Source organism: Lolium perenne, chromosome 7 (genome assembly GCF_019359855.2).
Source record: "Lolium perenne isolate Kyuss_39 chromosome 7, Kyuss_2.0, whole genome shotgun sequence".
Classification (NCBI taxonomy): domain Eukaryota; kingdom Viridiplantae; phylum Streptophyta; class Magnoliopsida; order Poales; family Poaceae; genus Lolium; species Lolium perenne.
Window position 1 is genome coordinate 131,301,728 of NC_067250.2, and position 14,150 is coordinate 131,315,877.

At 45.4% G+C, this 14,150-nt stretch overlaps 2 protein-coding genes across 2 annotated transcripts; one reads left to right on the top strand and one right to left on the bottom strand.

Annotated features, from left to right (window-relative positions):
• Nucleotides 1-3,349: 3,349 nt before the first annotated feature.
• LOC139833704 (uncharacterized) lies at nt 3,350-4,448 on the top strand. Its single transcript, XM_071824046.1, has 2 exons — nt 3,350-3,843; nt 4,358-4,448. The coding sequence occupies exons 1-2, from the start codon at nt 3,350-3,352 to the stop codon at nt 4,446-4,448; spliced, it is 585 nt and encodes a 194-aa protein (XP_071680147.1).
• A 52-nt stretch (nt 4,449-4,500) lies between these two features.
• Nucleotides 4,501-9,046, bottom strand: LOC127318430 (uncharacterized). The gene is made up of 6 exons (XM_051348915.2): nt 8,744-9,046; nt 8,512-8,636; nt 8,160-8,256; nt 7,967-8,076; nt 6,941-7,015; nt 4,501-4,725 (listed from the first exon to the last, which is right to left on the bottom strand). The coding sequence occupies exons 1-6, from the start codon at nt 8,811-8,813 to the stop codon at nt 4,675-4,677; spliced, it is 528 nt and encodes a 175-aa protein (XP_051204875.1). The 5' UTR covers nt 8,814-9,046; the 3' UTR covers nt 4,501-4,674.
• Between the last annotated feature and the right edge of the window lie 5,104 nt (nt 9,047-14,150).

Consider the following 14,150-nt stretch of genomic DNA (forward strand, 5'->3'; position numbering starts at 1 on the left):
AGTATTAGTTTGCGAGTACTCAACGTACTCACGGCCTTGTCCCTGGCTATTCAAATGGCCAGAGTATGAAGACAACCAAGGAGATGACCAGCAGGACGCCTACGACAACTAAGCGCCTTCCGACGTCAAGCGTTGGCCTGTGGACTAGAGAGTCCTTGTATCTTACGCTTCCGCTATGTTGAACTATGAACTTGTGTTTGTTCGTTGATCAATAGATCAACTATTCGTGTAATATGGATCATGTGATTCCAATTTGTAAGACTTATGGTTTGTAATGAATGATGACTGTGATACTTAACTATTATGCCTCGCAACAACAATATTCCTGGGATTTCGATGTATGACATAATAGGCATTCGGACTTAAAAATCCGGGTGTTGACAGCAAAAAATATTGGAGAGCCTTTGATCAAATACAAGTTTTTGATCAAATGCTCGGGGGCTACTTTGGAAAAATGAAAAATTCGAGAAAGACAAAATAGAAATGGCGTGAGCCTATGATCAAATACAAATATTTGCTCATAGCCTCGGGGGCTACTCCCATCGGGAGCGCTGTTCGCGCACCCGAGAGATTTGAAAATTTCGGGAGAGAAAGAAAATATAGCGGCATAAGACGTGGAGCCTACACCCAAGCACAAGTCCTTGGCTGCAGCCTCGGGGGCTACTCCCATCGGGAACGCTGTTCACGTGCCCGATGAAATTATAAAAAAAGAAAGAAAGATAGAAGAACAAGAGAGTATATTTCGAGTTATAAGTAACTCTACATATACTCCCATCGGGAGAGCAATATAAGTCATCCGTTGACTCAATAAAATGTGCCATTCCAACAGCCGAATAAGCACTCGACAATATATTCTCAGAACGCCAAAGTTGCGAACAATTTCTGAATGCCGCAAATTTGCGAAGGTAAGACCCCAGATCCGTTCTGTGTGGCGTGGCGCCGTCTCTGACGTCGGTTTGCTACTTTTATCCGTATCAACAGATACGAAGAAAAATCCTAACGGACGCGTTAGGTACCCGATAAATATGACTGGGACTCGACAGAATGGTAAGACCTTAAGCGGCACCTGTCGAAGTTTACACCAGTATCCCGAGATCATGTCCAGGGACGTGATCTTGAAGTAGGTTTTTGCGGATTGCCACTAGAGCAGTTAACTAGTACCCGATCCGTCAGATGAACTAGCCCCAACTACCATTATCCCTGTACAATATAGAAATTCATATGAAGAAATATAGAAAAGCTTAAAGTTGTCGAGTAAATATAAACAGTGGAGATTTTCCCTGACTCTACGATTCAAGCAAAATCTCGGGGGCTACTGACATAGGCATCCCCAATGGGCCTGCCGAAGATAGTACCCGGGGTTTACTGAAGGCCCACGACCCGAAGAATAAGAAGAATCGGAAGCCCAAGTTGATATTAAGGAAAGCTAGAGTTGTATTAGGAGATGATGTTTGTAATCTTGCGGGATGAGTTGGAAACCCTCCCGGACTACGTAATTTGTACGATATTTAATCCCTCGGCTCCACCTCTTATATAAGGGGGAGTCGAGGGACAAAGAAAGCATCGAATCATTGTTTCTCAAACCCTAGTTTTCATAATCATCGAGTACTTTTCGGCTGAAACCTTCGAGATCTACTTGCCCTCTACTTCCAACTAAACCCTAGTCTACAACCTGTAGGCATTGACAAGTTAATCCCTTGTCACCTACCTTGAGGCTATTATGATCAAGCTGGGTTTTCACACGAGATGGGTTGAGATGGTGATGTGTCTGGTCACCACGGTTTCTTTCCAGGTGCTTTTCAATGGAGGCAAACTGGATGAATTTACGCCCACTCGAGGTGTGCGGCAGGGTGACCCAATATCTCCTTATTTGTTCCTGTTAGCGGCAGAGGGCCTTTCGTGCCTCTTAAAACACAGTTTCTCATCGGAGCTCCATGGATTAAAGGTGGCACCGTCAGCTCCGGCGGTCGGTCATCTCCTTTTTGCTGATGACAGCCTGTTGCTTTTCAAGACAGAGACAGAGATAGCGGGGAAAGTGCAGGACATACTGGACTTGTATTGTAGGGCCTCTGGCCAGCAGATAAACCGTGACAAATCTTCTATTTTCTTCAGCAAGAGATGTCCGGGGACAGTAAAGGAGGAAGTAAAGAACATTCTTCATGTGCAATCAGAAACTTTGAATGAGAAGTACTTGGGAATGCCATCGGATGTGGGCAGGTCCAAGAGTGGTGCTTTCAAATACCTAAAGGATAGAGTTTGGAAGAAAATTCAGGGATGGTTGGAGAGACTTCTCTCGACAGGGGGGAAAGAGGTGCTTATCAAATCTGGCGCGCAGGCCATCCCAGTCTTTTCCATGGCATGTTTCAGAATACCAAAGGGACTCTGTGAGCATATTAACTCGATGTTGCGGAAGTTCTGGTGGGGATGTCGTGAAGGAGAAAGGAAACCCAGCTGGGTATCATGGAGAGATATGTGCAAACCCAAGCATCTAGGGGGTTTGGGTTTCAGAGACCTGGAGCTCTTTAACCTAGCGTTACTGGCCCGTCAAGGGTGGCGGCTGTTGAAGAACCCTGAATCACTAAGTGCTCGCGTTCTCAAGGCCAGATACTACCCTGATAAGAGCTTATTGCAGGCGACCACCGGCTCAAACCCTTCATTAATTTGGAGGGCCGTCCAAGATGGGCTTGAAGTGCTCAAACTGGGCTGATAAAGCGTATTGGCACCGGGGAGGACACTGATACGATCAACGATCAGTGGATACCGAGGGAGGGTATGCTGCGCCCTATATCGTGTATCTCCGATAACCCTCCGAGTAGGGTAGCAGATTTCATACTGCCTGGTGCAGCGGAGTGGAACGAAGACAAGCTGAAGTAGGTCTTCCTACCGATGGATGTACATGCAATCATGGAGATCCCGTTGAGCCATCGGAGGCAGGAGGACTTTTGGAGCTGGCATTACGAGAGGAAGGGAGTCTTCTCGGTCAAATCGGCATATAACATGCTAATCAATACACGTGAAAACAGAGAAGCATGGTTAGATGGGAGAGCATCGGGCTCGGATCTGAGGAGAATAGAGAAGCAATGGAGCTCGCTGTGGAGTACATCGGTGCCCTCCAAGGTGAGGGTCTTCCTTTGGCGATTGGCAAAGCAATCGATACCGACCAACGAGGTCAGCTTCAGGCGGAGGATGGCAGAATCGAGCAGCTGCCAGCTCTGTGGCTGCCATGACTCGTGGCGTCATGCACTCCTAGAATGCACTATGCCCCGATGCGTGTGGGCGCTAGCGAACACAGAACTCGCTGAGCATGTCTCTTGCTCAGAGGAGGGGAACGCGAGAGTGGCTGGCAGCGATGATGCAGTCACTAAAACATGATGATCAAACAAGAGTGTTTGTCACTCTGTGGGCCATCTGGCATGCACGTCGGAAGGCTATCCACGAGCAGATTTTCCAAAGCCCTCTCACAGTTCACATGTTTGTGGAGAATTTCGTCTCAGACTTGAACCTTAGTGAGCAGGAGAAGAAGAAACAAGCATCGGCCAGGCATGTGCCAACCAATGAAGGATGGATCCCGCCACCGAGCGGCATGGCGAAAATCAACGTCGATGCAGCGGTAGGGAAGAACTCCATCAGGGGCGCGGCGGCCGCAGTAGCTAGGAATGAACTTGGAGAATTTCTTGGAGCATCGGCGACAATCTTCAAAGGTCGTACTGATGCGGAGACCCTCGAGGCCTTAGCTTGCCGGGAAGCTGTCGAACTGGCAAGAGACTTGAACCTGCACAGGATCAGGGTGGCGACAGACTGCCAGAATGTGGTGCGAAGCCTGGAGGAGCGATCGCTGGGCAGGTATGCACATGTCATCCAGGAGGTTTTGGCAGCTCGTTCTGATTTCGACGAGCTATCTTTTAGTTATGAACGAAGAGTTTCAAATAAAGAGGCGCACAATCTTGCGCGTAGTGCAGTTTTTGAAGAGTTTAGTCGTAGAGTTTGGTTTGTAGATCCGCCTGGGCCTTTGTATCCCTGTTCGGGTTTAATAAAGGCGGAGTTTTGCTCAAAAAAAAAATCTAGTACTATAATTTTTCTAATTATTTTAGCTGCCCAACATAAACTGCCATTTTAGAACTTCTAATCCTTCGTCACCGACTCACCGTTCCTTAAAGCTGCCTTATTAGTCAAGCAGACCTAGCGATATAGAAGTTCACATTCTATCACGAGAAAGGCAAAGTACTGATTCTTCCTCACATCTGCAGTCATGCGGATACCCACAAAACATGTAACTCTGCATGATGCAATAGTTCCAATTTCTGTCTTTTATCTTCACATATTAAGCACTTAAAAACATTTTAATTTTTTTCGACAGATCTGAAAGAATATCACTTCGCATGCCTCTTGAATATGTGGAAATTGCTGCGCACGTATTGGAGTGTAAACTTTACAGTGGTAAGTGGTAACAGTACCTGAAAGAGCACAGGAGGCATGAATAAGAAGAAACAGAACATGGTCTATGTAAATAGGTCAAATTAAACGCCAAAAAACTTAAGTACATATGCTTCCTTAATTACAGCTTCACTCATGATATGAAGTACACGGATCTAGTAAATAGTCGGGCAGCTTTCACTGACATAAATTAACATATATATATATATGCTGGAAGCAGCACAATTATACAAGTACTTCTTAGTCGATAGGAACTTCAACTTCCATCTTAAGATCAGAATTGCCAAGGACCTGAAAAATGAAAACAAGTTCAGGGAGTTAAGAAGGCCATCTTTCCAGCTTAAAATCGAGTAATGTGAAGGTGCATTATTAACTTTGATGGTGTATGGTTTGAAATGAGTACAGTAGAATTCCAATGCAATGAAAACAACAGTATTTGTTTATGTCAAAATCATAATAGTCACAGGTTTATGAGTATAATATCTTAGAATATAATAACCTGGGGAGGGAAGTATGTTCCTCTTCCACAGTAGCCTTTTCACCTCTCAGCTGTTTAATTAGTTGGTTGATTTACTACACTGACCTGTGAAGTAGTGCTGTCCATATTTGACGAAAGGGTAATGGGAATGTTTCATCTTTCATGCACATGTGGTCATTAATGAATTATCATAGCTTCAACTAAAATCTGGTTTAAAATAGATATATTAATGGTGTGCAGCATACTGGCATAACAAAAGCATTTCGCTGCCAATTTCTTTTTCTATTATTAGAAAAAAAAAACAGCTAAGTTTCATCCAACCAATATACACAGTATGCTGACTAAGGTGGCCGAGCTCATAAGTCCAGTCACAGAACAATGGGATCAACAGCTGGTTGTGGATATGTTTTCAGCAGCGGAAGCACGTATGATACTTGACATGCCTCTTCGGGACGGAGCGGTGGATTTCATAGCCTGGCATTTTGATCCCCATGGCCTTCATTAGGTCAAGAATGCCTACAATTTTTTTACTGAACCGGAACTGATGCTGGCTCTAGTCTGCAGAGACCAGAGGTCCTTGGAGGAGGAGGAAAGCAGAAATGGTGGCGTATCTGGAAGCTCAAGTTCCCAAATAAAGTCAAACATTTTTGGTGGAGATGTGCCCACAAGTCCCTCGCCATCAGAGACAATCTAATCAGGAGAGGTGTTACTATAGAGAACACAAATTGCTTGATCTGCAATTGTGCTCATGAGGAGGGTTGTCACCTATTTGTGAAGTGTAAAGAAGTGAAACTGCTTTGGCGATCACTGGCATATGAAAATCTGAGACACAATCTGGAGACTAGTAATACTGAAGCAGCAATGGATGTTGTCTGGAGTTTGCCAGAAACACAAAAGATACAAACCATTACCATGTGGTGGCTACGGTGGCAGGAACGAAGCAGGATACGAGGGGGAGAAATTCCAACGCAGATACATAATCTAGCACATCAGGTTAAGTGCACTGCAGCTGAATTTTAGTCCTGCTTTGCAAAGGATACAGACCAGTCAAGATTAAATGAGGGGAGCTTGGAGGCCACCGCCAGAAGACACTATAAAGATAAATACCTATTGAGCTTTTGTGGAGGGACAAGCCTTAGCGTGTTCGGCTGACAGACAGGTTGTTGCAGCTCGAGCTGGCAGCTCAGCCGCCATCCATGACGCTTTCTCAGCTGACCTCAGGGCAATGGAGGAAGCCTTTAATCTTGCAGCAGAGCTAGGCATGATCAGAGTTGTTTTTGAAACTGATGCTAAGTGTTAGCTATGGCGCTGAACAGCAGGAAGCCTGGCTTCTCAAGGGAGACGGTGATCGTGGAGGACCTCAAGGTTCAGAGCAGAACATGGTTTTCTTCATGTTCAATCCTATATACCAGGCGAGTTACTGATAGAGCTGCTCATGAACTAGCCCAACATGGTCTTAAATGTGATGTAAACTCCACGTTGTTGTGGGAGTATGAGATGCCAGAGTGCGCCAGTATTGCTGTAATGGGCGATTCTGCCCAGATTGTTGCGTAATAAAGCTATATGCTTTCTCTCCAAAAAAAAAAAAAAAAAAATGCGACCGTGTTGATTTGTATAAAGTACGACCTATCATTTAAATCATTATATGCCATCATAAAGTCAAGAGAGCCTAGTGCAGAAAAAATTAAAGCTAGAATGACTACTTGTCAACGAAGAGGAAGGCGGCATAGATAAGATTTCAATTTTAGACCAACCTTCCCTACCTCTGGTAGGATCCTTTTAGCTCTGTTGTACGTACTTAGGCTTGTAAGCTTTTTGTTAGTTTAATGAATGTGCTGCAGGCTCCCTTACCGCAATACGTCAAATTCAAAGTATGTTTATCAAACAACATATCTTCTTTGAAACAAAAAATATTTTTCTGACCCTGGTAGAATAATGTGCATGCTGGTAATACTCTGGTGCAGACCATATTCTCATACATTAAGGTTCCAGACAGATTCAATACAAAAAAGGTAGATCGGAGCTTACCTTCACAAAGTCTGGCAGAGTGAAATTCGAATCTTTTGTATAGCCAGCTTCTTCTAAAACATGAGTCAAGACTTTCTGATATTCCATACCAAATATTATCGTCAGTACAGTAGAAAATTAATGTGGTAAATACAGTCTATTCTGAAACATGAACTACCTATTGTACTGGCCAGTAGAAGCATAGATAGCTGGACATATTGTTCATAGCTATGACAGGTCGAATCACACTATTTAATGACTATGGGACATGACATCATGGCTTCATACAGGATGGACATGTATGAAGCATCAAATGTATAAAAACATATGGTGATTTCAAATGGGAATAATTTTTTTTTGCATGTTTATATTTTATACTAAACTGCAGCTTGAGAAAAATGTTGGGACAGGGCCCTAGCTAAAAGCTAATATTTCTTAGAAGTGCTCTGTGACAAAGTTAATGGTAGCTTTAAAATTTACTGGAATTAACTCCTCCCAGGTAGATTCAAAATTAACAACCACCAATCTAACAGTCAAGCATGACTACATTTATAATTATGGCACAGATATGTAATTCAGCACAGAAATTAGAACTGATGCTGGACCACCAGCAGGCAGCAACATATGAGGTATCCCTTTGAGCAGTATTCCAGTTGCAACAACACGAGCATTCATTTAGCAAATGTACTTACAACTGTATGCCACTACAACCTCTACTGACATGAATGAGCATTTAGAAGGAATGTCTTGGAAAAATCACTAGATGGAAACAAACAGGGGTCACTTTAAAGAGAATGAGTAATCTCTAGGAGGAACTAGACATCAATTTTAATTCAGATGGGGCCGAAATTTGAACCCAGCCTGGCTAGCCCACCATCATTGGTGCTAGCCAATAAGCCCTGGGTGACTTCTTGGGGTCGCTATAATTCATCAGACAGCACAATGTTAACAGTTGAAGGCTCTACATTTATTTGATGATATGATCCATAAAATGTCTATCATGTGACATAAAACAAGAAGGCATCAGAATTCCTGAACATATTATACCTGCCTCTGTTGCTCCGTCATAAAAGAACCAGTCAGATCTCGCAATATGTTCAAGATGTCATCAAACGCAACCTTCCCATTGCAGTCAGTGTCGTAGACCTTGAAAATAACTATATAGGAAACAAAATTACGAGATCTGAATAGCAGAGACTTGAAAGCTAACAGGGAAGTGCAAAAAGAATCGAGCACCGACATTCAATCTTTTGCTGCAGACTCGTGTGGGGACTGAACGCCGATAAGAATGCGACGTACTCCTTGAAGTTTAGTCCATCCAGCATCCTCAGGAGCCTCTGTGAGATACATCGCAAATTGCATCAATCACACAGCATTCTCAATTTTATGAAATCACTAAACATCCTCAACCATAATGTTCAGTTCACTCTTCTCCTTATATCACACTACTCAGTCCTCTACTTCTCTTAGCCAAATCTCTTGATTTAACAAAACATGTTATATGAAGTTATGAACAGAGATAACAAACACTCCTATGAATGAAAGGAAAAAAAACGTGAGAACTGAATTGTGATGCGATACTGTGGGCTTACCTGGGAAAGGGGGTTGACGGCGAACTCGGGGACGGTCATAAACTCGTCGGCGGAGACGAAGCCGCCGCCGTTGCGGTCGAGCTGGCAGAAGCGGTGGTACAGCGACACGATCTCCTGCTGCGAGACTAGCGGCCACCATCGCGAAGTAGCAGATCGGACCAGGGAGCAACCGCATCAGCAGCGAACCGACGGGTGGGGAATAAGATCGATGGTTAATCAGCAGCGAACTCACATGCGTGGCTGCAGTGGTCCTGGACCTCCTCGATGTCGTACTGGGTGAGCATCGATGAGGTGCTCCCCATCTCGGCCGGGTCGCGGAGGAGGAGTTCGCCGGGAAAATGCAGCGGCGGTGCACGGGAGAGGGAGAGGGCGACGGCGGTGGCGGTGGCGGTAGGGCTGCTGGCTGGCTCAGTTTGGGGACAAGACAGGACTCGCGAACAGATCTTGAGCCTGAGCGTGACAAATCTGCATCGGCAGCAGGCTGACTAGCACTAATCAGGGCCGTCCGGTATATTGGTACGTGAATATTTCATCATTCATCATTTCACCGGATTGGTATTTTTGCAATGCTAACAACGCTCGACTGATTAACAGAAGTGCGCCATACGGATAGGAAGCGCCGACATCTCTCAAAAAACCCTAGCCGCGGCATCCTCCATCGAAACTTGATCTATAGCAGAGTATATATATTAATAAAAGTAGGCTTTTCAATGTATTTTCTTTGTTTTATAATTTTTCTTGTGGTTTTAGTTCAAATACATGACAAGAATTATGGTCCGGATGAAGTATCAGATTAGAAGTTTGGTCAACTGTGTCATTGGAGACGGCAACAACTTTATAATCACAATCTCGTGTCCATTTAATCAGTTTTCCGACCCACATATGTAATGTGTCCATTGTAAGAGTGTCTTCGCCCACCAACTTGGCTCGATTAGAGACCGACACAAACCTACAAAGAGGTTTTGAAACCTCTCTCCCCAAAAGACTAACCTAATAGGAGGGGACGCCATCACCCTCACACAGAGACAGAGCCACAAATGGAAGACGGGGTTGAAGCATAAGCATCAAAATCATAGTTTTTTTTTGTCTCACAACACAGTAAACTTTAATAGGTCTGCATGCTTTTCTGGAATATGAATGAAATTACATATCTATCAATTTGAACTCGGCTTTATGGCACGAAGATCAAATGTCTCAATAATTTCTTCAACACTAAACTTTTCTGCTATAAAAAAAACCGAGCCACCGGATTGTTTCGAAGTACTAGTGATTCTCTCCCTTTCGTCTAACCCATTTATTCTAACCAACTCTTTGCTGCCATGAGTGTACATTGCTCAGACCAGGACTGGATGTCGAGGAAGAAAAATGACACAAGCATGCCCAAGGGATTCGAGCAAATCGTTGCCAGTGCGGCGATCTTGTGAAGGTGAAGGAGGCGGAAAATATCTCTGATAAGTTTGGCATGAAGTTTTTCATGTGTGCCAACTATGATTACGATGCACCGGCAAGCACGACGTACCTTAGGCCTCTGGTATGTTGTAAGAAAGGGGAATAGACATATTGTTTGGTATTTTTTTTCTTTGAACTAACGTTCTTATTTGTGGTGTAGTCTCCTCTGCTACTGTGTATCTGGTACCATTGGAGTGACACGGAGCAGCCTGAGTGGGCGGCCAAAGAGATTGAGGATAGGCACTGTCGTGCGTGGGCCGAGTTCAACGAGGACGAGGAGGGGGCAGAGGAGGCTGCTGCAAAGGCGAAAGCAGTGAGAGAGAGATGGGTGAAGAACCATCGTGAGGAGAAATGAGAGTGGCTTGATAACAGGGGGACAAGAATGACGAAGGATAAGGAACAGGTGCGGAAGGAGCTCCGTGAGGCGGAGAGAATGCGGAAAAGCAAAAGAGCTGACCAGACGAAGGCAGCAGAAGAACATGGTGATAATACTAGAAAATGGCCTGAATCATCGGATCGGGACCTCTTCCTCATTCTCATCTTTCTATGAATCATCGGATTCATTTGACCAATTAGTATCGAGATCATCATCCAATCCATATTGGTCTTCATCTTCCATCATGTGATGCATGTACTCTTCTTTGTCGTCGCCATCAACCTTGCTATTACCAGCATTACCTCCTCATGCGCGACTACTTTGCCCTGATTGAAAACTGATGCTTCCAACATCGGATGTTTCACTGCTCTGGCCTGGATGGAACTCACCCCACATGAAGCATTAAGGCGATGGGGTGAGTTCCCCTGCTCTTGCACGCTTCCAACCAATTCACCCACTGAGAGGTCCGCTCTATCATCTTCAAAGGTCAGATTATTTTTGTACTTGAGTTGCTCCACAAAGCATGGACACCGACAGTGTATGTTTCAGGATTAAGTCTAAAATTTAATGTCAACCACTCTAGAGTCTTTGGGTTCGACAAATCCAGCTCAACAAACTGGAACTCACTCAAGACAGCTCCCATCAGAGTTATTCAAACATTGCCACGACAATAGTGAACAACAAATTTTACTAAGTCAGATATGTCTCCTCACCTATATAGAATTCAGACACATAAAAAAATTGGAAGCGCGGCCAATAAAATAAATATTTACTACTGAGTCAACTAAATAAATAATTTATCCCGGGCAAACTAAATAATTATTTACTACCAAGTCAAGTAATTAAATATTTTCTCCTTGGCCAACTAAATAAATATTTTCTCCTGGTTCAACTAAATAAATATTTTCTCTCGAGCCAACTACAAATACATGTAAACTAATTAGACCAATGTAAACATTAATGTCTCGCCGTACCGTCTACCCCCCACCCACCACAACTAAATCCACTAACAAATAATTAGCCAGGGATTAGGGTTTACCTTTTGAAGCGTGCGAAGCCACTCCGTCTAGCTGCGAAGATTCACCGAACCACCATGATCAGCAGCACCACCACGAACAACACCAACAACAACACCACGAACAGCCACCCCCAGCACCACCACCTAAACGCCTCCACTAACTAACCCATCAACAGATCTGAGTTTCTATAGCTTTCTTGTTGGTCTAGCTACAAGATTTTTGAAGAATGCAAAAGATTGGACATAAAATAGCTTCAATGTGAGGGAAATGAGAGAGAGAGAGCATGGAAACGAAGAGCAGAAATTGCGAGAGAAGTAGACGCGAGGTGGAAGAAGGAGCCGTCGATGGGGCATTTATTCGCGGCCAGGCACTAATCGCTAACGGCTTCCCCGAGAACCCGCCCTCGGGATTCCGTGGCCTGACAAGACCTGTCGGCCTAAGAGTTGACCAGATGATGTAGCTCGACCTTTGGTCTTCGCCACATCATGTGCTCCATCGCCAACACGTCACACAAAGGTGAATCTTCTCCTTTATGTGTGCCTACAATCGTCTATATGGAACGGTATACTACTTCATACTCTGTCATATCTTGATGATAGGAACTCGATGACAAGTACGAAGGGAAGGGAGGATGTCATGGAGACGCGAGGATGCAAGGCCAATGTCACGGAAGCATGAAAGAGAAGGAGGAAGAGGAGCTAGATGCTCCAAGCCGGTACTACCGCCCCTCAAGACCGTTACTACCGCATGGCCGGAACTTTCACCCCCAAGGGACAGAACTTCCACCCCTACGAAGCCTACATGCAGATCAACCTTTTGGCTTGTAACTTACCCCTTCGTCCCCTACCTATAAATAGGCACCTACCCCCACCTTCATGAAGAAGAGATGATGTTTAGATGAACTTGGCTTGTGCCTCCATCCCTAATGGATTAGGGAAACTGCCTCCTTAGATTACCAATTTATTGTATCCCTTCTTATCCGGATCTTTTCCATTCTGCTAATTCTATCTATTGAGAATCTCTTGCTTTGAAAACTCTATTCTCAATTGATCTTTTACTCTTTGGAATTCTATTTGGATTTGTTGATCTTTTGCGAGAGATTCTCCCACTTGGTATTTGTCTTGCAATTCTATCGAGTTGGTCGTTCGGGCCAACAAGGATAACCGATTTGTGTGCGTGTGTTTGTATCGTGTTCTTCGCGTGCGTCCACCTCCCCGCGAATCCCCTCCGCAATCACACTCCATTAGGCTAATTCGTGAAGATCGGGCAACCCACGCGCCTTATCCTACATCATATGGTATCAAGAGCTCCTTGATTGCCACGGATTTGACTCACAAAAGTTTTTTCTTTAAAAAATTTGAAAATCCCAAAATAAAATTGCCCTAAAAAATAGCTCGAATTTGGATCTCAGAATTTATTGTGTTTTTTGTGATTTTGGTCCACAGATCTGTTGTTATTGGTGTTGATCTATGTTTTCCCAACTTTTCTTAGACAAATTTTATCATTTGTCCCTCAAAATCCAGCGATTAATCTCGCAATCTCCGCCCCGCAGATCTCAGATCCGAAATATCTGGAAAAATCGATACTACGGGTAAGAGCATCTCCAACCGTTGGGGCTCCCCAGGCCCAAATCCGGCGCTAAATAGCGCCGGATGGATGTAAAAATGGCCTGGGGAGGCCCATTTTCCCAGCCACGAGTCTAGGATGGAAGAAAGTATTTTGACGTAATACGGCGAATTCAGACAAAATTGAGCGAAGTTCGTTCAAACATAAGAGAAATTTAATGATATTTAACATATAGAGGCGAGTTCGTACATAAATAGACCGATTTCGTACATATATTTTAATTCGGCGATGGGATAACTTAAACTTAAACTAAAACCGGCCTCCTACATGCTGAAATGGCGGTAGAAGGCTGTGTAGTCGTCGCCGTCATCGTCGTCGCTCGAGCCGGCGGTGTCCTGTGCGGCGGCGCCTCGTACCGGCGGCTCGTACCATGGCCAGCATCACCGGCGCGTGGCGGCGACGGCTGGTAGATGTCGTCGTCGCTGCTCTCCTCGAGCTTGATCACCTCCCTGGGCGCGGCGTTCCTTCCGGCGGCTGGTGCGGCGGCGCGGGCGGCGAGTTGACGCGCGGCGGCCGATCCAGGCCGCCGCTGCCGTCGCTCCGCCTCTGGCGCTCCCGGGGCCGCGCCTGGACCACTCCAGTGCGGCGTCGATAGGGAGGCTGTTGTCGGCGGGCACCAGGTCCTTCAGCGACCTGGCGATCGCCTCCGACACCGCGGCGTCCTCCGCGCGCTTCGCCTCCTCCTCGGCGAGCTGGTTGGCGGCGGCCTCCTGCTTCGCTGACTTCCTCTTCCGCCCGCGCTGCGGAAAGGAGGGTTGGTCACGGATGACGAGTGCGCCGCTGCTGCGCCCTCTGGTCGGCGGTGGAGACGCCGGTTCCTTCTTGACGAAGGTCGGCGTCGACGGAGACGCCGACTCCTTCTTGACGAAGACCGGTGATGCGTGCAATTAACACACGTCCGTTGGGAACCCCAAGAGGAAGGTGTGATGCAGATAGTAGCAAGTTTTCCCTCAGAAAGAAACCAAGGTTTATCGAACCAGTAGGAGCCAAGAAGCACGTTGAAGGTTGATGGCGGCGGGATGTAGTGCGGCGCAACACCAGGGATTCCGGCGCCAACGTGGAACCTGCACAACACAACCAAAGTACTTTGCCCCAACGAAACAGTGAGGTTGTCAATCTCACCGGCTTGCTGTAACAAAGGATTAACCGTATTGTGTGGAAGATGATTG

Coding starts and splice junctions, on each gene's coding strand:
- LOC127318430 (XM_051348915.2), bottom strand. CDS start 8,813: ATGGGGAGCACCTCATCGATGCTCACCCAGTACGACATCGAGGAGGTC. Junction 8,637..8,743: donor GGACCACTGCAGCCACGCAT/GTGAGTTCGCTG, acceptor GGTGGCCGCTAG/TCTCGCAGCAGGAGATCGTG. Junction 4,726..6,940: donor CTCTGCCAGACTTTGTGAAG/GTAAGCTCCGAT, acceptor TTCATTTTTCAG/GTCCTTGGCAATTCTGATCT.
- LOC139833704 (XM_071824046.1), top strand. CDS start 3,350: ATGATGCAGTCACTAAAACATGATGATCAAACAAGAGTGTTTGTCACT. Junction 3,844..4,357: donor GAGGAGCGATCGCTGGGCAG/GTATGCACATGT, acceptor TTTTTTCGACAG/ATCTGAAAGAATATCACTTC.